General features: G+C 36.8%; 3 protein-coding genes across 6 annotated transcripts; 1 reads left to right on the forward strand and 2 right to left on the reverse strand.

The window, feature by feature from the left end:
* Positions 1 to 711: 711 nt before the first annotated feature.
* LOC129755096 (ribose-phosphate pyrophosphokinase 1) lies at positions 712 to 6,761 on the reverse strand. 2 transcript variants are annotated; one of them, XM_055751427.1, is made up of 6 exons: positions 6,387 to 6,761; positions 4,875 to 5,058; positions 3,897 to 3,950; positions 2,112 to 2,210; positions 1,589 to 2,047; positions 712 to 1,511 (listed from the first exon to the last, which is right to left on the reverse strand). In XM_055751427.1, exons 1-6 carry the CDS (start codon positions 6,611 to 6,613, stop codon positions 1,419 to 1,421), a joined length of 1,116 nt encoding a protein of 371 aa, XP_055607402.1. In that variant the 5' UTR covers positions 6,614 to 6,761; the 3' UTR covers positions 712 to 1,418. The 2 variants fall into 2 exon arrangements, with proteins under 2 accessions (XP_055607402.1, XP_055607403.1); XM_055751428.1 differs by lacking the exon at positions 3,897 to 3,950 and having other exon boundaries at positions 6,387 to 6,760.
* A 9,226-nt stretch (positions 6,762 to 15,987) lies between these two features.
* LOC129754432 (ubiquitin-conjugating enzyme E2-22 kDa) lies at positions 15,988 to 17,992 on the forward strand. Its single transcript, XM_055750498.1, has 3 exons — positions 15,988 to 16,497; positions 17,044 to 17,196; positions 17,263 to 17,992. The coding sequence occupies exons 1-3, from the start codon at positions 16,435 to 16,437 to the stop codon at positions 17,644 to 17,646; spliced, it is 600 nt and encodes a 199-aa protein (XP_055606473.1). The 5' UTR covers positions 15,988 to 16,434; the 3' UTR covers positions 17,647 to 17,992.
* A 346-nt stretch (positions 17,993 to 18,338) lies between these two features.
* LOC129754431 (SANT and BTB domain regulator of class switch recombination) lies at positions 18,339 to 21,140 on the reverse strand. 3 transcript variants are annotated; one of them, XM_055750497.1, is made up of 4 exons: positions 20,924 to 21,139; positions 20,213 to 20,863; positions 19,225 to 20,152; positions 18,339 to 19,166 (listed from the first exon to the last, which is right to left on the reverse strand). In XM_055750497.1, the coding sequence occupies exons 1-4, from the start codon at positions 20,962 to 20,964 to the stop codon at positions 18,492 to 18,494; spliced, it is 2,295 nt and encodes a 764-aa protein (XP_055606472.1). In that variant the 5' UTR covers positions 20,965 to 21,139; the 3' UTR covers positions 18,339 to 18,491. The 3 variants fall into 3 exon arrangements, with proteins under 3 accessions (XP_055606472.1, XP_055606471.1, XP_055606470.1); XM_055750496.1 differs by having other exon boundaries at positions 20,213 to 20,866; XM_055750495.1 differs by having other exon boundaries at positions 20,213 to 21,140.
* Between the last annotated feature and the right edge of the window lie 163 nt (positions 21,141 to 21,303).

Genomic DNA, 21,303 nt, shown 5'->3' on the forward strand with positions numbered 1-21,303 from the left:
CTTTTTTAAGGGTGATATTCATCACTATTAATGAGAGACACTGCTTCAAACATTTTGACGCAGCATTAACAGTTATGAATATCACCCTGAAAAATGTTACCCCATTTTTGAAGTCTATAATAACTTTTTTATCTTGTCTCGAATCGAAATTCAGTCTTCGGATGAAATATTTGTCATAGTTTAGGCTTTAAGAAAAAGAAAACAAATCGGCCGAAGGGGACCAAAGTTATTTATGAAAAACTGGATTTTCATGTTGCTCCCGAACAAAATGTCTCAAAATCCCATACAAACTTCAGGCTCGTTGAGCAACCCCTTCCCGTGATCCGATCTGGCCCGAATTTGGCATGTGACCTTGTTCTAGGCCTAGGATCAATTTAAGGCTGCAGCGCATAACATTTCACAAGCTTGAAATTTCCAATACAAATTTGGGGCAGTCTAATAGGTACCCATTGTACTATTGAAAATATAAGAACCAACTGCAAGAATTCCCTTAAAACTACGGACGCCTAATTAATTGTAAAGCTCAGTTGATAGAACATTTGTCTTCGAAGCTGATAGCCATATTTTCAAGCTCAAGAGTAAACACCGAACAAAGTTGTGCCGGATGGCATTTGCAAAACTGTTCGCCAACTGAATAGTGGACATAAAGAAGGTGGTGAAGTGTTTGCCCAAAAGGAACCTTTTTCGGAGTTTATATAAATGTGAAAATCGTTATGACAGTATACTTTTTATTTCTTTGAATCTTCGTATCAAATAATATAAACTTAATGTTGTTTGTGGTTGTACCTTAATCAATAAATTTGATTTCGCGCGTTTTGTAATAGATGCTTATTATTCAATTCAAATTTTCATTTTTTTTTCTCACTTCAGTGGCGGATGCTCTAGTGCAATAATTGGAAATATTTTCAGTATTGGTATTGATAAGCCTGCAAAACGGGCATTACGCCGAACTGTTGGATGCCAGATCATTTAAACACTATATTCGAATTATATTAAATCCACGCTGTGCGCAGAATAAAACGAAATGGCTGCTTTGAGTAAACCTTAGGTTCCTCTACTACTACCCTAGGGTGGAAGCGATCATCGCATTGTTGCGCTGTGTCTAGCTCTTTTTTTGTATAAGATGATTTTTTCTATGACAAATCATAATATTTTTATAACTGTGAGACTTAGCCTAAGTGTACCTTTTTTTTTCGAAAACAATGTTCAAATTTGTGGACTTTCTCGTCACAGATAGTTAGTGTGTTCTTTGACATTACATTAAAAATGGTCTTTTTAATCGCTATGATCTCCAATTTATTTTAGGTTCTTTTTCTGGTGTTTTTGTTATGTTCAATAATGAAATTTAGAATAGTTTATAGAATACATGGCTTCTGACACTAGTCCTGGGCGTTTTAGCGTCTAGAAAAAAATTTTCCTTAATAAGGAACGTTCGAAAACAGATAGGAAACACTTTCGCCGTTGTGAGTTCGTCGGACGGCTTCTGCAAACATCATAGATACGTCAATGCACTGAAAATATGAAAAATTATGAGTGCTGTGGCATTGGCCAGTATCAGTTGATAATTCCTATATCGGAACTAATTTACCTGGATTTTCGGACAGTCTTTCATGTGACCGTCCTGTGGTATGGTGTTGGTCACTACGACGGCCTCGAAACAAGCGTTATTTATTCGTGATATAGCGGGTCCGCTAAATATACCATGAGTGAGAATAGCATACACTTTGGTTGCCCCTGCTTCCACCAACTTATCGGCAGCATGAACAATTGTGCCGCAGGTGTCGGCCATATCGTCGACAAGGATGGCAACACGATCTTTAACGTCACCGACCAAAACCATCGAAGCGACCTCGTTAGCCTTCTTCCGTTCTTTATGAATCAGAGCAAACTCCACGTTTAACCGATCGGCGATCGATGTCACACGCTTCGCGCCTCCGGCGTCCGGCGAAACGATGATGGAGTTTCGCCATTCACTGATGTTCTCTCGGATCCACTTGAGCACAGCTGGTTCGGCATACAGGTTATCCACCGGGATGTCGAAGAAACCCTGCAAAATTATTGATTGAAATAGTTTAAAATATAAAAGCGAAATATTCTCAGTTGTAGCGTACCTGGATCTGAGAGGCATGTAAGTCCATGGTGATTATATGGTCTGCCCCAGCGACAGATAACATATTCGCTACCAATTTAGCTGAAATTGGCGCACGACTCTGTAAGCATAATGTTACGAAAAGGAAAATTATCTATGTTAAAGAACAGTAATGAGCACCAAATCGGCATTTGAAAAAAATAAACATAAACTGCTTAGTTTTGTTAGTCCACCATGACATAAATAATCCTCCGTTATAACCGTATTTATAAAATGTTAAGGTTAACTCATGCAACGAAATTTTTGAACAGCATTTTGAATGTATGCTGTTAACCATAGCTGCGACAGGTAATTACAGAAAATACTTCTCGTTTGCACCGATAACGATTATGTGACTGTGTAGGTATTGAAAGCAGTTTTATATCCACACTCTCCATTTGTAATCAAGAAACTCACACTTGCGTAAGAAAATTCAAAACTATCTACATTTTGCAGGGTTTCTGAGGATATTCGAATTATATTGAAAATTTCAACTAGGTTGTGTGACATGGTAAAGGTGCGCGTTTAGTTGATCGTTATTTTTCGAATGGGCAATAGATGGGTGCATCCATTGCGCATAACGCCGAGCAACTTTTCTAGAAAGATGATGATGATATAGAAGAAGTCACACTCTGTCATTCTAATGGCGGAAAGAACACGCTAAATGCAACGATCCAATGGATTTTACTCACAGTATAAACGTCGGGAACATAGTCCTACAGAATAGGGTGATTTATTTGTTTGTTCATATGGAAAGAATAACAAACATTAGAATACGAATTTCTTCGAAATCGAACGTAATTGGTAACTTTACTTCAAAAATCAAAAATCATTCCAATTGTTTCCGCGAGTGGATATAGCGCTGCAAAAATGTGGAACAATCCATGTTAGTAGACATTAGACCTTGAGAGGGAGGATGAGTTTTAGTAGTTATCAAGAATAATTATGAACGCACATAAAAGCCGATTGAACGCATATTTCACATACAATATGAATATGGCATGAAAAAAGTTAAGTATAGCTCGAAAGCTCCTTCTAGTATCGACCCCTTTTTTCTATTCAAAGCAAGCTAGTAATCCAAATGTAGCTTAACAAAAAAAAAATTAACTTTGAAAAAAAAACTTGCACTTTTATACCCGAAAAGCTCAAAACCTTACAATGACCGCATTGAACAAATAAAAATTATGGAAACTTGAAACTTTAGAATATGAATATCAGTAGAGGACAGGAAAACACTAAAAAAACGCACTTTACTAGATTTGTTATGCCCTGTCTCGTTAGATGTGCTGAATTAGATGCACAAATGCGTAAAAGGCAAATGTGAATCGATTCCTCCCTATTCATTGCTTAACCATTTTTTAGCTGTTATATACGATATGGAACACTCCAATCGAAGAGAAATTTAAAAGAACAATGAATGAACGAATAATGTGTTAGTTAGATTAGAACATAGAGAACCCAAATTATATCTCCTACGCCAATACCTTGAATATTTATCTCACTGTTTGTATGTTAAAAGCGATTAGTGATGTGTTGATGTTCCCTTTGAATGATGTTTTTACCCGATTAATTTTAATAAAAAAAAAAAATAAACAGCACAGAACAAAACGCAATTTCCAAAAATGATCTATTCATATGTAATTATGTAAACAATACTAAATTACAGGCGAACGAACAATTTGATGTATAGACGGTCAATAAACGGGGACAAACACGGTGGAAGAATTGAAAATTTACTAAAAGATCAGTAGGTGTAATAAATAGGTACCCGAAACTTCCATTCATTGGTCTTCATCAACATGGCCAGCTTATCATCGCCTGCCTGAATAGAGTAAGAGTGGATGGGGGAAGGGTAAGTAAATTAAGAATTATTATTATTATTAATTTTTGAGATCATTTACTGATTATGGTGTGCTTGTTTGGCTATGGAAGAGAGCATCGATTTTGACTACTGCGCGCTTATAAACATTATCACCGCGGTCGCCGTCTTGCTGTTTATTATAGGGCTTGGGAACACGATGTAATCAAAAATCGAAAGGGAAAACATCACACGCGACTGACTACTCTGAGTGGCGTTTGACGATAGTAGTTTTTTTTTCATTCAAATGATGATGAAAGGAACGATTCAAGTGAGAGTATAAAGATCTGTGACAGGGTACAAGGAGGGGCTTGTCAATAATATAGCCATCATAAACCATCATCGTCTTCGTTTCATAGGCTCATCCTTGACCAGTGTGCGGAGTTGCTATCAGTGAGATTGAAAGAAAAACTGGTGCATTGAAAAGACTTTTAGTAAACTATCAACGCATTCGGTTTTCAATCGGGAAGCTTCTTTTATTGCCATGGAGACTCAATGTCGACAATGATAACCTCCTGATTGATCCCTATAGCATGTTTGTTGTCTCCGATTAAACGATGTCTACAAACCCCCAATTCAAATGCGCTCTATTGTATTACAAACTAGAAACGGATACGATATAGAAAGTCAGTGCAACGAAAGAGAAACATCTATAAGCTAACGGTTAAATTTTGTTTCCACATTTATGCAAACAAGTAAAACACAGAGCAGAATAGACAAAATTCAAAATAGGACGGTTTATAACGAAGAAGGATAGAATGATAGAAGCGCGACCTTGCACCTAGCAATGTGGAAAATAATAGAGTAGGTAGTTAAATCAACTTGAACATGTATCACGGATACGAAAGCTGATGAACATACATAAAACCAGAACCCAAGAGTGCTTACCTTGTCCTTCTTGTCTTGTCGGGCATACGGGAAACAGGGAATCACAGCGGTTACGCGCGATGCCGAAGCAATCTTGCACGCATTTATCATAATCAACAATTCCATCAGGTTGTCGTTGATTTCTCCGGATCCGGACTGCACAATGTAGACATCTTCGCCGCGGACGGATTCACCGATTTCGACACTGAGGAGAAATGATATGTAGAACTATACATCGCTTGCACATAGGTATACCCGAGAAAATTGAAGTTTGAAATTATCAACAGAATAGTTTATTTTCATGTATTTTTTATGTCAAAGCTTGAAACAAATTTTAAGAATGTTATATTGAACACATTTAAAATGATGCAAGAAATCATTTTTTTTTTCATCATCAGCACAGTAAAATCGTTAATGCATTTTACAAAAAGATTCGAATATCGACCAATAGCATAAATCAGTAAAACTGAGCTTAAGAAGAAAGAAAAGCTTGACACTTTCTTCTTTTCGGATGTCAGTCGCCAGCTCTTTATAGTTATCTGTTGGACTGAAATTAAAGTTATATAGTTTACATTTTTTTTTGCTTTTGTTGATACATGCAAATTGGTTTTGAATTTACCTTAGAAAGTCAACCTTGGACATGAATCGCTTATTATGGTAGGAACACAACAAATGATAAGAGATATTTTTACAACACAACAACAACATTTCACCCCGTTCTGAAAAAGAAAAACTTATTCTTTTGAATTCTTAGATAAGGTACACAAAAAAGCCTGTGCTGACTTTTACTGATAATTGTTTGAAAAACCTAACCATACTTGGAAGGAATGTTTGTTTGAAAAAAAGTTAGCACTCCTCCTGTGACACAATCAGTAAGTTCCAGAGTGTTTTAACAGAAGGGTCATATTAGATCAGACACATTTCCCTTTTAAAATGATTATTTCCATGACCTCAACTATGATTTTATATCGATGGGCTGACGTTAAATCAATAAAAAACATTTACAATTACAAAGTACATCAGCTTTCTTTTAATTTGAGGTTCTCAATTTAAAAAGAAAGATTGTTTAGTTATGAATAAACCATAACGATATTGTCTATTATAGCAGAAGTCAAATATAAACGGAACACTCTGGTCAATTTTGATAGGCCGAGTAAAATGAATGATCTATCGTCGTTTTCTGATTGAATCGAAAGCATGATGCATGTGATGATTCTCTACTGCCAATCTATCCCGTTACTGTCCCGATCTCCAATGGCTCTCTACACTTTGTCGCTCTTCAAGGTTAAGTGTGAGTTTTATTTTTAAAGACCAACACAGCACAAGACTGCCATTTTAATTTGCCCTATTTTTGAGAATCCCTTTCTATCATTGGGAACCTAAAGCGGAATATCTATATACGCGAAAAATGCTGCTCTTGCTTGTGTAATATGCTGTTTGATCGATATTTCCTCCGCGACATTCCCATGCCGAGTGGATAAATTTACAATGCATATGGAGACAGAATAATGAACAAAAAAAAATTCTACTTACCATGTCTCAAGATTGCTGAACTTTTTGGTGACCACTTTGCCGAGATCGATGCCCAACCGGTCCACAATCCTTGATGCCAGATCCGGATGAGACGAACCGGAGAAGACCTTGATATTGGGCATTCTGGATTGCAGGAGCTGCTGCTGCTGGCTGTTGTTGCTTGACTTCTCCAAGTTGTTGCGGATAAGACTTCTGGCGCGAATCGGATCAGACGACCTGACTGGCATCACACAATTCACGGTATCAAATTAAATAAGTGCGCGGTCGCGATTCTTGCTTTTTCCCCTTTTAATGGTGTGCGCTAGTGTACGAACAGGTTTAGACTCATGAAATAGCGGTCCCGAACAGTGGTGTTGATCGACAGCCGGTCAGTTTGTACCTCAAAGAGAGAAGTAATCAGCGCTTTTAATACAAATTCTCCTGAGAGAAAGTTGCCTCCAAACCAACACAATGCAAGCAGATAAGATTCTCACAAGTTCAAACCTAGAGAATAGTCAAATGTTACGACGGCGTGTTCGTAAATTGATTTTTTCTACCGATGCTGGCATTCGTAAATTAACACGTTCGTCGCCATGGAACCCATATTCGGGTGACGGGTGTATTTCCTGGGAGTCCCCGTCACATCGAAAACGTCTGATGCTCTCTTACTCAAGTTAGCCGCTCAGTTAAGCCACTCGTTTCAAATCTTGAAATCTCCCTCTTTTCTTTCTCGCTCCGAGAATTTCTTTGGGCCCGGCTAGTAATAAAAACCCAAAACGAGCTTGGCGATTTATAGAGTTTCATTCTCTGGCCAAAAAAAATAAAACGAAGAAGAAGAGCTTGGCGATGAACGTGTTAAACAAACTGTATTGAATAATATCAATTTATCATCATAAATCAATTTACGAACACGCCGTTAGTCGTAAATTTCAAATACCTTTTTCAAAATCAGTATTCATCATGTTACTAAAAAACATTAATTATTATTTTAAAATTTCCTTTTTTGATTTCTTGCACTAATGTCCGTTCTCTATTGTTAATTTCTGTCAAAAATTCTCTCTTTTTTTAGCAAAGATGGTGTGGTGCGATGAGAAGATAAATAAAAGGAGTGTTGATGAACACACACACATTTAAAGAACGTTTTGACAGCTAACGGCGTGTTCGTAAATTGATTTTTTCTATCGAAGTGATTTTTTTTATCGATGCTGGCGTTCGTAAATTACAAACAAACTTATGCAAAAGCATTGGAAGGTGATTTGACATCTACCAAACACTCTAAGCCGCTACAACCCAAAACTAAGTTGTAATGCCGCAAAATCGGATGAAACTGGCTCCCGACGAAAATAAGTTCGGCGGGGTTTTCCCAAACTTGAGAACAGACGCAATTCTCGCAACTTAATTTTGGGGTGTTGTCATTCGGCAGGGTTTTGTTATTGTTGCTTGAGCCAACCTATCATATAAAAAGGGCATACGAATTTTTGGTGAATAAAATTTGCTAATTTTGCTAATTTTATTTGAATAAAACATGCTTTTTCAAAAATACAATACATAGTTTCTAATAACTTAGAACTTAACTCACTTAGCGTTTGGAATACTTCTGGAAGATAAGCTTGAATTCATGCGTAGAAAGCAGGAGTGGCATCCGAGAAACTACCAAACGGATTCCAAACTGATGTTGCTGACTTTATATGGGGCATGTTTTCCTGTAAATCAGCGTATTTACTATAACCAGAGCCTGTCGATACGGTCGGTTGGTCACTCTGGAAAACTGAAGAGAAATTAGGTTAGGAAAGCGATAACATAGTCAAAGTCAACTATGATCAATATTACCTTTGGAACTATACAAACGTATCGGTTATGATAAACTTCCGTGATCCAGTATTCACACGGGTCAATTTCTTAAAAGAACTTTCGGCACCGAAATTTTGAAAGAATATTATAAATTAATAGGCAGGCTGGCGATTGCAATTAGTCTTGAAGAAAACTTCCTGCCATTGCCGAATAGAAATTTGCTTCACATTCCGGTATGATTAAAATCGATTCCTCAATATTTTCATCCTCCGTCTAGACTGGTTTCAATGTGTAAGCGAACTGAATGGCCATCGGCTCGTCCTCTCTGGTCGCTCATGTGGATAGCTTGTTAATGAATATTACACCATCCGGAGGCAGATCCGGATGTCATTCCGATTCAAATTAAACATGTCTGTTGAAGACGTTTTCGCTTTGAAGTTCTCGTTTCCTGAAAAAGTTAGAATATAAATTTATTTATTTATTTATAATTAAATTAAATGTAATTAGAATCAAGAAATCATAATTAAATCCATTTTACCACGAAATTTAACAAAAAAATTTGCGACGTGATCCTTCTCGATACCACGAAAGAAAACAAAAAAAAATTGGGGCAGGCTGTTCAAGCAGCGAACTTTTTTTTTGGGGTGTTGATAGCAGCCCAAAATTAAGAACGTCAACTTAACTTTGTTTTGATGCCCTGGCGTTCTTAATTTTGGGTTGTTTTGTTTCTGAGTGAACAATTCGATCGACTGATGCATCACCCAAAAAAAATGTATGTATGTATGTATAGATCTGGTATAGAATGGCAGAGAGTTTGATACTCTATATCACCACTACGAAGATTTTTTTTGTGTATTCTTGCTTCCTGGTATAGGGATGTTCTTTTTTATCATCATTAATTCAACTTTGATGTTTTAGCTTTTTAAATTTTCATTCGAGCTTTCTCTAGGAAACTAAGGATTTCTCTTAGTTTATCTTCATCGAAATTTTGAATCATTTCGAGAAGATTGGAATAACGATTCCAATCATAATGATTTCTTATGTGATTAAATTGAATGCAGTTTAGGAGTGCGTGTTCTGTTGTAAAATTCGTGTTACATAATTCACATAGTTTTGTGTCTCGAATCCTCATTAATCCTAAGTAATAAGGAGAATAGTCGTGTCCGCTGACTAGACGGTTTAAAGTTCGAATTTGGAAGTTGTTGAATTCGACGTTCCAATACCAGGGTTTAGTGGAGAAATTAGGTTGAAAACCGTAAAATTTGACTCCTTTTCCTTCATCATGTGCCATACTTTTATACCATACATTAGTGGATTCCAGGGCTTCTAGTTTAAATCGATTATATGCATCCTCAAGTCGTAGTTTGTTTTGAAGTATTACTGGTCCATCTAGTCCTTGTTTCGCGAGGATGTCAGCATTTTCATTTCCGTCAATGCCAACGTGGGAGGGGATCCACTGGATTTTAACCTTCTTCGTTGTTGCAAGCGTACATATATCATGAGTTATTTGGTCGAATTGTTTATTGATCATGTCCTTTTTTATAATTTTACAGGCTGCCTGCGAATCCGTGAAGATAACTGTTCCAGATCTAGCTTCATCAATTTGTTCCAAAGCAACTCTAATAGCTAAGAGTTCTGCAGTTGCGATATTCACTTCGTATGCTAAGGAGATACTAATCTTTGTGTTGGAAGACGCGTCATATATTCCAATGCCACACTTATTCATCATTTTGGAGGCGTCAGTGTACCACTGATCACAATGGCTATAATGATTATTTATCATTTCTATGGCAAGTTTCCTCAATACTGTTGGTGAAGTTTCTTTTTTTCTCATTGTTGAACCAATCATATTGTCTTGAATTTCAACTTTCAGTTCGATTTCTGGTTTAGTTTTCGTGTAAATAGTTTGAAATTCTTGAACATATTTAATGAAAATTCTTTCCATAAATGTGTATTTTACTTCACTTTGGATATTTGTAAGGTCTAAGGAGTGTAGTTGTTGTGCTATTAAGTCATTACGATGGATATGTAAGGCTATGCGTTTTTTGGTTAGATAGATCCGTTTAAATTTTAATGGTTCTTCACCAGCTATGGCTGCAAGAGTGTTCACAGGTGTGGTTTTGGTACATCCTGTAGCAATACGTAAGCATTGGCGATTTGTGATTTCTAGCATATCACAGTATTTTTTTGGCGATCCACCGTAAATAACAGTTCCGTAATTAAGAAAGTTACCGTATAAAGCTTTGTGATATAGCATCATTACTCTTGGCGTACCACCGTATTTGATTCCGCTTATGATTTTGAGCATGTTTTGTTTGTCCAATACTTTTTGTTTTAGTGTTTTAATGTGCATACCGTATTTTAGCGTTTGGTCTAATGTTATACCCAAATATTTATAGCTTCTTACTGTTTCTAAAATTTCTCCTCCCATCGTCAAGCAGAGTTGTTTATCACTGTCTTTAAATAGCATGGCTTTTGTTTTTGAGCTATTAAGACGTAAACCCAACTCAGTAGCTGTGACCATAAAGTTGTCTATTTCGGATTGCATTTTTCTTACAGCTGATTCTAGTGACTTTGCTTTGACGATTTTCAGAAAATCATCGGCAAACTGTAAAGTTGTTACATCTGGGTCGAGATTTGTGTTGTGTAAAGAGGCTGTGTAGATATTAAAAAGAACAGGTGACATTACATCTCCTTGTGGAACTCCTGTACAAATCGTTTGACTGACAATTCCTTGTTGGGTAAAGACCAAAGTTTTCCGATTATTAAGAAAGTTATGTACCCATGTACATGTATCTTTGTTAAAACCATTTGTTAGCATTAAACTGTATAACTTTTCAACGACAACGGTATTAAACGCATTGGAGAAATCGAAGAAAACTCCAATCGTTGTATAGTTTGCTCTGCGTGCTGCTTTGATTAGATTTGTTGCAAAAGTTATACAATGTTCTGTAGACATTCCCTTGCGAAAACCGAACGATAGATTTGGTATGATATTGTTTCTTTCACACGTTTGTTGTATATCTTCAAGAATTGCTGCATTCAGAATTTTTACTACCGTTGGCAGAAGCGCGATTGGTCGACTTGAATCAACTTCATTCGGTGGTTTGTTTGTTTTCAAAATCGGAACTATCTTAATTTCCTTTAGATGATTGTCTAATGTGCCTTTGTGCCACATTTCGTTTAATAACTCTATAATTTTTGTAGCTGATTGTAAATCTAAATCTTTTAATGCACCGTAGTTTAGGTAGTCAGTACCTGGTGATGATGTTGGGGATTTATTTTTAAGGAATTTTTTCCATTGTTGGAAGGTAAGTATTGTTGTTCTTGTGTTATTATCAGGTGGAAGAGGTTCTTTGAAATTTGATGGACCAAAATTGTTGGTAAGGAATTTTAAAGCCATCTCTTTGTTGTGATTGATAGGGTTGTTTTTAGGGTTTGTAACGGGGAGGAATTTTAATCTTCTGACAAGTTTCCAGTTTTCTTGTGAATTTCTTGGATCTATAGAGCCAGAAAGCTCTATCATTTTTTCTTTAATATGCTTTATTTTAGATTTAAGAAATATTGCTGAAGATTTTTTCCATTTGATTAAGTTTTCACTACTGCTGCATCTGTTGTATTCTCGAAGAGAATTTTGTTTTTGTTCATAGAGATCAGACAACTCTGAGCTCCAGTAGTATTTTGGTGTGTAATTATTTATTTTTTTGTGTTTTTTAGTTATGTCCTGTGAAAGTTTGGAGAGGTCTTTCAGGTCATTGAATTCCCAATGTTTAATAAGTGCCATTTCATCTGATATTTTTCGCTTGTCGTAGTAATATTTTTGTTTACGCCTGATACTCATATCGAGGCAAGTTTCGATAATGAGATGACCACTTCCGCCGAAATTTTTCTCCAACACTTTCCATTCGGCCATATCGAACATGTTTGTAGAGCATAATGTCAAATCAATTGCACTAGAATTTTGATTACTAACTGGGGGAAGAAAAGTAGTAGATCCGGTGTTTAGTAACATCAAATTTGAACCGATGATGGCATCATGTACTACCTTTCCCTTGCTGTTTGTGTCTTGACATCCCCATGACACATTGTGACTGTTGAAGTCGCCTCCTATTAATACTTTTCCGAATCTAGCTATTTCATTGAAAAGTGTTGTGATTGCTGTTTCTAAGTTAGAAATTGTTATTCTTGGGTTAACATATACAACAACTAAAGCTAGGTCTAGCGTCGAAATTGATAGTCCAAGTGTTTCAAAGTTGTCTGATGTTGACAGCTGAATGTGGTCAAACTGGAATTCTTCCTTTAGGAAAATTCCCACGCCCCCAAAGCCATCGGCACGAGGAGCAAGAAGACGATGGTAACCCTGTATGTTCCATCGTTCTGTTAAAAGTTGATCTGGTTTTACCCATATTTCAGAAAGTAGTGCTGCGTCGTAGTTTTGGGTGTAAAGTTCATGTGTTAATTCATTTTTATTCCTGTATAGACTTTGTATGTTTGCTTGTAATGTTCTGAAATCGCCGGTAAAGTTATTTGTCTCCCGGAGATCCCACCATTTTATTTAGCTCACCCATGATACAAGCCGATATATCTCCTCCTGTTTTTCCGTGCAATTTTGTGATAGCTTCTAATTTTATGTTTATTGATGATATTATTTGTTTCCATTCTTCAAAAGATTGTTTTTTAACAGATTCCTCTATTTCTTTTTTAAATCTTTCTAACTCTCCTGCCCTATAATTATTGAACAACCCTATACCTCTTGACTCTTCTTTTTCTTCTTCCATCTTCCTCTTCTTTGTAAATTCCTTCTGGTTTAGTCCCAAAATACTGGCTACCCCAGGTACAATTTCTACATCTACATGTGATTGGTTTGGTGTTCTGTTTTCTTTTCTTGTTCCATTTCTCTTGTCATCATAACTCCACTCCTTGCGTTTTTGTTGTAAGTGCTGAGGAAAGTTTTGGCCATTTGCTGCTACTTTAGAGTATGCTTCTGCTGGAGTTGGATAATCTTCTGTCGTTCTTAAAACATCAAAAAAGTTTTCAGTTGGGATTTCAAAATATTGTTTCGCCTCTTGATATGTTAAACATTTCTTTGCCATTATCGCTTGAATGTCATTCTCTTTTTTCCATCGTGGGCATTCTTTGTCAGTAGTCTTATGATTAGCATTAAAACAGTACATACACTTTAAAATATTACATAGATTTTCTTGCGTGTGTTCTGTAGCACAATTCATACATTTTTCTTTTTTGTCTTTACAGTTTTTGGACAAGTGGTTATAACGTAAACATTTAAAACAAATAATCGGTTTTCTTATGTAAGGCTGTACCCTATGTATCACAGAATAAATGCTGACGTCAGTCGGTAAAGTATTGCTTCGAAACACTACACCCATTTTATAAGTAGGTTCCTTTTTCTTGTCTTTCATTCGATGCATTCTAAATACGGAATCTATTTCAACCTTAGCCTTTAGAAAATTTTTGACTTCTTCTTCTTGTAATTCCAGTGGGATTCCGGAAATTACTCCTGTCACCGTTACAAATTGCTTAGGAATGTACGATTTGTATCCTTGCAGATTTAAGTTTTGGCAGTTAGCTAGTCTGTTTGCGTCTTTGATGTTTCCTACATATACAGTTACCTTGTTCTTCGCAGTCTTCCGGATGTCGTCGATGGATTTATCGAACCCGTTTTGGTGAAGTAAAATACCTACTTGCAGTCTGTTCATTACTTTCCTCCTTTCTGTATCCGTGTTTTCCACTATTACCCGATATGGTCGACAGTCTCCATTCTGGTAATTATAATTTTTATATATTTTTTCGATTGTCTTTCCAGGTCCTCCTTTGGTTGTTGTCGCTAATTCCATGTTTTCATCCTCCATCCTGTCCGATGATTCAGCATTTTCCAATGGTTGCGTCAGGTTATGTATTGATGCTGCTCCATCAGGAGCAGCATCCTTGCCACTCATTTTAGTACGGTCACCAGATATATCACTTGTGAGTTTATCACAGATTGAATATCACAGTTTTCCTTAATGACTATTGACACGACAACAATTTAAAATCTTAAAATTTTAGTAAAATCTCCGCGTTAAAAAAGAACATCCACACTCTATCAATGTAAACATTGAAGTCCCCGATTTGCTGTTCGTTGTGTTTTAGTTTTCACCCAAAAAAAATCAATTAACGAACGCGCCGTAAATTGAAAACCACATGTGCGTCAAGGTTTGTATATATAGGAGGTGATACAGAATATTAAATTCCCGATTCAGCCATTTTGGCTATTTAGGCTAATGCAACTGCGGAACTCATGGAGTTTGTTTACAAACAAAACACAGAAAACCTGAGCGAATAATCTTATGTTTGCAAACAAACTCATTGAGAGCCTCGCTTACCTTTCGCCAAGCTTGAAAAAAATCAACTCAACGAGTAAAAATCGGCTCATACGAACGTGAGTGTGAGGCGGAACACAAAAAAAAATCCCACCTATAAGGCCGATGACAAAGTGAGTGCGATGCGATGCGAACCGGCGAATGCGATTAAATGCGGCGAACCACATTTGATGAAAATGCATGTGAATCGCTTAAACCTGACATACGCAACGCGGCAAAGCAGATGTCAATTTGTTCCCCCGCTCGAGTTCGCATTGGCCGCGTTCGTCAATTCGCATCGCATCGCACTCACTATGTCATCGGCCTACACACTTAATCTTTTCTTCTGTGGTCGAGACGATTTCGTCCTGTATTTTCAATAGCTGAAATTACAGGACGATTTCAGGACAGCAAAACACTACAGGAAAACAACTGTCAAATTGCCCCGTATGTTCGAAACGGTTTTCCCCTGTGACTTTCAGGGACTTTTTCCATATTATCCTGTAAGCTCAAGACTGTTTCTTTCCGAATTATACATACAGTTCAGGTTATTTATTTTTAAGAAAAATAATCGCAAATATTTTTTTATGCTTATATTTTATTACCTCATACCATTACCATAATTCAAATACATCACTGTTCATATTAGTGCAGTCTGTTCATTTGTAGCTGATGATGTTTCAGAGCAAAAATCAGGTCCAACCGGTCAAGTTCGCTTGGCTTGAAAAAAAACGAACAACCAAAGGGACCGAAAAAAAAACATTAAAACACGTGTCATTTAAACAGTGATACAGGCGATTGTTGCCTTGAGATTTTTCGAGCTCCTGAGCACTTGAAGCAGAGTTCTTTCGAATTTCGGGAGAAATTGTGAAAACAAAACGAATTGTTAAAAAAAAAATAAAATAAAATAAAATTGAGTGCTACAAAAATCGTTTAGCTGTCTCCCAGTGCTACAGAAAAACCTCTTGGTTTTGACTTTTTGACAGTTCAAGTGTCATTTTGAGCCGTTTTCCTGTAATTCAGAGAATCGTTGGTCCCGAGCGGAATATTTGCAATCTTAGTGTGTATGTCATCGGTCTAAGGCTGATGTCATGCTGAAGCTACAAGCAACGCAACGCGTTCACACGTTCCAATAAGAAAGCGTTGCAACGCATTGGGATGTCATGCTGGCGCGACTTAGATTGCATAACTAAAAGCGAAATTCAGGTGCTGAAGACGCCTAAAGTTATGCAACTACAGCGAGAAGAACTTTCTATGTCCTGAAGTTAACAACGAAAAACACTATTTAAATATCATTTGAACCAAAGATTATCATCGGTTAAATTAATTTAACCACAGAAACTCTGTGGTTTAACTATTTTATAGAAGATTTGTTTGATTTTCTCACCATTTAACAATAAATTTATTTAAAGTTTAGATATTTTTCAAAAATCAGGACAAATCAGGACATTTTTAAGGTCATTTTTCAAAAATCATGACAATTTTAGCGTTTTTGAAAAATCAGGACGGCCTCTCAAAAATCAGGACAAATCCTGAAAAATCAGAACACCTGACACCCCTGAATGAGTGCTGTGCTCAAATGTCAAATGTCTCGGAGTGTTTTTCTTTTCTGTTTTACAAACGTGAGTGCCGTTCTAATTTCTGGGGCCGCGTTTGTGAATAAAGAACACAAATTTTGCTGTCATCTTTTTTTATCATTGCCAATTAACTGGTCCAAGTTTGTCAATTCATTGCCGCACAATCTCATTGTGTTGTTCCAAGCAGAACGCTGTTTATTGTAATCAATAAAGGAGCATTTTGTAGTCCAGAAATATCGATAGTTTGCCAATTAAAAAAAAATACAGGTGCGGCACCTAAGCAAAATTGCAGAAACCCATTCCCCGGATCAAAGCAAAACATCAGCATCCAGTTGAGGTAAAATGGCGAATATGGCAGTATCCCGAATTAAGCGAGAATTTAAAGAAGTTCTCAAAAGTGAAGAAGTAAGTTTTGCAACAATTTGTTCAAAATTTGTATAAAAACTAGAAATCGTTCAGTTGCAAATGTGAATTTTGAACAGACTAGTGATGAGCTATGAAATTATTAAATAATTGCATAATCAATAATATTGCCTTCCTGCAAAACACAACAATGATTTTGTTAGATATGTTACCTATATATTTTAGGCAGGATAGATGTACCCAAATGTTTGGTAGAAGAGTTAATTAAAGCAGTAAATTGTAAACGTATTTTTTTTATTATTTCTCTTAAACAGGTGAAAAGACCAGTAAAAAATTAAAAATGTGTTAAGAATATCGTTACATCTTTGCAAATATCTTGAATGAATTAATTATTAAATAAAACATTGAAGTTATTGACATCTTTGATAGTAATTTAAAAAAAATTCTTAACTAAACTTTACGATACAATAAGTGAACATTGTTTAAAATTTCAAGATTTGATGTCTTCTTCAAATAGCACTAAAAAAATCGTGTTCCGTTGTCAAAACCTAAATATTAGAGCATTTTGTAAATGAAATTTCCTTTTAGATTGTACAGTGTTCAATAAAATTAGACATTGTGAATGATAATTTCACTGAACTGCGCGGAGAAATAGCCGGCCCCCCAGATACGCCATATGAAGGAGGCAAATTTCTGCTCGAAATTAAAGTTCCCGAAACTTATCCTTTCAATCCGCCGAAGGTATTATGTGTATCTTTGTGGCAAAGTTTTTCGCATAGATTGTTAACTCTTTTTTGTTCATTGCAGGTGAAATTCATCACAAAAATATGGCATCCAAATATTTCATCGGTCACAGGCGCTATCTGCTTAGACATTCTAAAAGACAATTGGGCCGCGGCTATGACTCTTCGAACGGTGTTACTTTCATTGCAGGCTTTGCTGGCAGCAGCTGAACCGGATGATCCACAGGATGCCGTGGTTGCTACTCAGTATAAGGATAACCATGAAATGTTTATACTAACCGCCAAACACTGGACGAATGCATATGCTGGTGGCCCATGTCGAAACACAGACTTCGATCAGAAAGTTCAACGACTCCGTGATATGGGTGTAGCCGATTTTGATGCTCGAGCTGCTCTCTCGAGGCACAACTGGCACTTGGAACGTGCATCTGAGCAGTTGTTTAGTTAGTTCTCGTAGTTGTCTCTAGCTCAGAAGCATACTTCACGAAGTTGCTGTTCCCGACTTGTGCGCAGTACCGTTTGTTTTAAATATTTCTTTTATGCTTTTTGGTTTGTTATGAATGCCTACCCACATGAAGCGAAAATAAAATATAACTGAGGGATTGATCAAACTCGTAGTAATATAAATTTCGAGAGTTGCTTTTATCAAAAGATACATCAGTTTTCGCTATCTATAGCATTGTTTCATAAAAGACAAACAAAATACTACCACTAAAGAGCTTGTGTTGTAGGAGAATGGTGATATCATTAAGATGTAATGGAAAATACTGAAAATATAACATTTTCCACACTCATTTGTAGTACTCAGTCATTTTTTCTGCATTTGACAGAGATTAAGTTAAAAATTAAGTTCACAAAAATCCGCGTAACTTTCTTGAAAAATACCATCTGTTAATTGAAAGTACATAATATAAATTAATGATGCCTTAATATAATTTCTTTTCCATATAGTTTTTTCTGACAATCCACTTACTACAAAAATAAAAAATGTTTTGAACAGAAACTGAAAGTTTGAAAGAATGTTTGTCTAATTTTATTCAGGTTTTGGTTTATCGTAAACAAGGCATACGAACCATGGCTTCAATTAAGCAAAGGGAAAAAAGATTCGCCTTCGAAGTAAAAAACAAAACGTGTCCTATCTTAAAGTGCAAAAAAAGTTTTATTTTATAGTATAATTATTAATGAACCGTTAATTTAGTTTACGCTCAACATATAATTATTTTATACCTTTGAAATGCTGCTTTAGAAACTTTTTTCCAACGACCGTTCTCTCAAATCAACCAGTAACAGTCATCATTTGATACCGTTCTGTTTGGCTCTAATGCTATTTAGGTTTTTTTGTTTGATAGTTTCTCTCCAATCGGCTTCTAATCGGATGAATGATCCACCTTGTTGGTAAATGCTGTATTGTTGATTTTGTTCGCCGCCAGTTTTTTTACCAACCATAGCGATAATCTGCTTCATAGCCCTCTCCTCGAACTCACGCTGGTTATCTTGATTACTGCGGGCAGACATATCACCAGCCCAGTGACGACCATACGAGATTTTTGGTTTACGTTTCATATTCTTTGGATGGAACGTTCTAGGGCTACTATATTCTGATTCTCCGCCATCGCTGCTGCTACTCGAAGAACGGCTAAGAATAGTAGCCGTTTTATCAATATCTTCGGAGTCTGATTCAGTTTCGGATTCTGCAACAGATTGAGATAACTGACGAGTAATAATTTTCCGATTCGCTCGACTTGTATGAGCTTCTCCATCGACATGGAATGATGGCAGCAATCCTTGTCTGGCACGATGTGGCAAAATTCCAATACCATTCCACCAAGGATCTGTTGTAGTATTAGGTGGTTTGAAAGGTGCCGTTTCATAAAGACAGCCACCTTCCGAAGCATGTATAGCTAGCTGAAGGATTGAACGATCTCGATCTGTATCTGCTTGAACAGTGTGCTCACGAAATTGACAACCCTAGAAAAGAAACTAGTTAGGAAAATCTATTCTTCATCTTATTCTGTAAGTTGGATACCGTAGGTCCGGGTAGCGTATCATAGCGGAATGATTGTTTCCCGCAACATGGGTACCTTCCAGCAGGACCAGCTACACGGCCTTCAGCAGCAGGTCCCAAAAATTGAGCTTGTTCGGGATGGTACGGACACCAAAGCATCTGATAAATAGCGAAATGAGAATCACAAACGGCACAATACAAAAAATGACAGTGACCCCATAGACGCCAGTATACTTTTCGCCATGATCGCAATTCTTTGTGTAAACTTGCAACATAACTGGTTATATTCCAAGATGGATCTTTAACGTGGGTGCTGATCAATTGCCCCCATCTATTTAGACGAATATTCTGCGGTACGCAGTGAATGAACGTACTAACTGTTTGAGTTAGATATTTGTTACAACGAAGGCAGCGAAACATTCCAACAAGTGTAGCGTAATGTCCTCTTAAAGCTTGTGGCTCTATTTCGCAAAGGCTTTGGATCATTTTTGTCCAGAGTCGCGGTGCTATCCTATCTTTTTTATCCTTCACCATTTCCAATTCCAAATTTGTAAACATTGCAGCCAGCCGTGTAATAATACTATCATTGAGGCAAGCCAAATTCGCCGATGCTTTAATTACGTCATTCAAACGGCCGTGGCAAAAGGATAAACAATCGCACAGTAACGGTTCCATTTGGAGAAAGCTAGCCGATACGAGAATGGGGACCACGTTAGAAGGATCGAGAGCAGGCCAATCGTCCTGATTTGAAGTATCTTTCTTGACCCATTTCATCAACCATTCGAAGATTTGTAAGTCACAGTGTACAGATATGTCCATATCCTCCAAGCGCTGGCCAGCCGTTACATCAGCAAAGTATCCCATTTTAGCCACCAATAATTTCTGTGGACATGAGAAATCTCTTGAAGTACCCTTTACCTCGTCACAGACATGTATTATCACTTCAGGCCTGAAATTGAAAAAAAAATTAAGTGGATTAAAGCTCTGTAAAGATCATTAATTTTCGTACTCGGATCGGTTATCGGGCATCGCCACCTGTCCAATGGTAGATTTTCTTCTGACTCCGATTTTATTGGAGCTGCTCGCAATAAGAAAATTTTGCGATACATCACCAACAGTTGATAAGTTGCTGCGTTTGCTGCTACCTGAACTATGAAGATCTGGCGAGCACGCTTCTCCACTATTGACTGTCGCTTTTATACCTCCATGTCCTGTTCCAGTTCCCACAGATTGCATAATAGTTGTTGGACTCAGTTTGTTTGCGGTGGTAATCTTTACATTGTACCCTTGACTACTCCCAGGAGTGGTTACATGGTTTGGGCAGATAAAAGGAAGGACCGAATCCAAAATTCCTTCGTTTAATACTTCATCCAACTTTTCATTCAACAATGTTTCAAGATTCCTTTTTTGAGGTTCTATGGTTTCTGGTTTACTTTTCTGAGACTTGTTCTGCGACAGTGACTTTTTCTTAAATACTTTTTTCTGACCACCACCATCATCCTTCACGTCCTTTTTAAGACTTTGCTGTCGAACTGGAGAGCAACCTAACAGCGTGGATTGCCCTGCACTTTCAACAGTGGCAGGTTTTCCGTGAACACTATTGACCAATTCGTTCCTGGCAAGCTGGTTGTAATCAAACCCAATCGATGGATTTTTCTTGCTGCTGTTGAAAGAATCATTAACTTGACATGTTATTTTTAGAAACTCAAGGAACTCATGCATCGATATCGAGTCTCCATCCATTTCCGTATGATCTGACATTGTTTTGAATTACTTGATGTCTGAAATATCTTGAGTACATATAATTTTGTCACGTAATGAAACTTGAAAATCACATTCAGTCAATAAAGCGAAAAGTAAGCTATTTAAATAAAAAAGAAACAAAGAATAACAATTTTCGGTAGTCAATGGCAACGGTTGCTGTTTCCGGTCTGGAATTTGAATTCCGCACACGTTTTAAACAGCCCAGCGAATTTGAAGACATGCGAATGAATTTGGTATGCACTGAGAAACTGGGGATCACAATATATTCTAACACATACTATTTTTATATTCCGCAATTGCCATCATTTTATTGAAGTTTTTCAATTTTTTGCTTAT

This window comes from Uranotaenia lowii, chromosome 3 (assembly GCF_029784155.1).
Source record: "Uranotaenia lowii strain MFRU-FL chromosome 3, ASM2978415v1, whole genome shotgun sequence".
Taxonomy (NCBI): Eukaryota; Metazoa; Arthropoda; class Insecta; order Diptera; family Culicidae; genus Uranotaenia; species Uranotaenia lowii.

Excerpts from the sequence above, each read along its gene's own strand:
- LOC129755096 (XM_055751427.1), bottom strand. The coding sequence starts at position 6,613 with ATGCCAGTCAGGTCGTCTGATCCGATTCGCGCCAGAAGTCTTATCCGC. Across the intron at positions 5,059-6,386 it reads TTCAGCAATCTTGAGACATG|TGTCGAAATCGGTGAATCCG; the intron begins GTAAGTAGAATT and ends ATTTCTCCTCAG. Across the intron at positions 2,048-2,111 it reads TACATGCCTCTCAGATCCAG|GGTTTCTTCGACATCCCGGT; the intron begins GTACGCTACAAC and ends ATAATTTTGCAG.
- LOC129754432 (XM_055750498.1), top strand. The coding sequence starts at position 16,435 with ATGGCGAATATGGCAGTATCCCGAATTAAGCGAGAATTTAAAGAAGTT. Across the intron at positions 16,498-17,043 it reads AAGTTCTCAAAAGTGAAGAA|ATTGTACAGTGTTCAATAAA; the intron begins GTAAGTTTTGCA and ends ATTTCCTTTTAG. Across the intron at positions 17,197-17,262 it reads ATCCTTTCAATCCGCCGAAG|GTGAAATTCATCACAAAAAT; the intron begins GTATTATGTGTA and ends TGTTCATTGCAG.
- LOC129754431 (XM_055750495.1), bottom strand. The coding sequence starts at position 20,964 with ATGTCAGATCATACGGAAATGGATGGAGACTCGATATCGATGCATGAG. Across the intron at positions 20,153-20,212 it reads ATGCCCGATAACCGATCCGA|GCCTGAAGTGATAATACATG; the intron begins GTACGAAAATTA and ends TTTCAATTTCAG. Across the intron at positions 19,167-19,224 it reads ATACGCTACCCGGACCTACG|GGTTGTCAATTTCGTGAGCA; the intron begins GTATCCAACTTA and ends TTTCTTTTCTAG.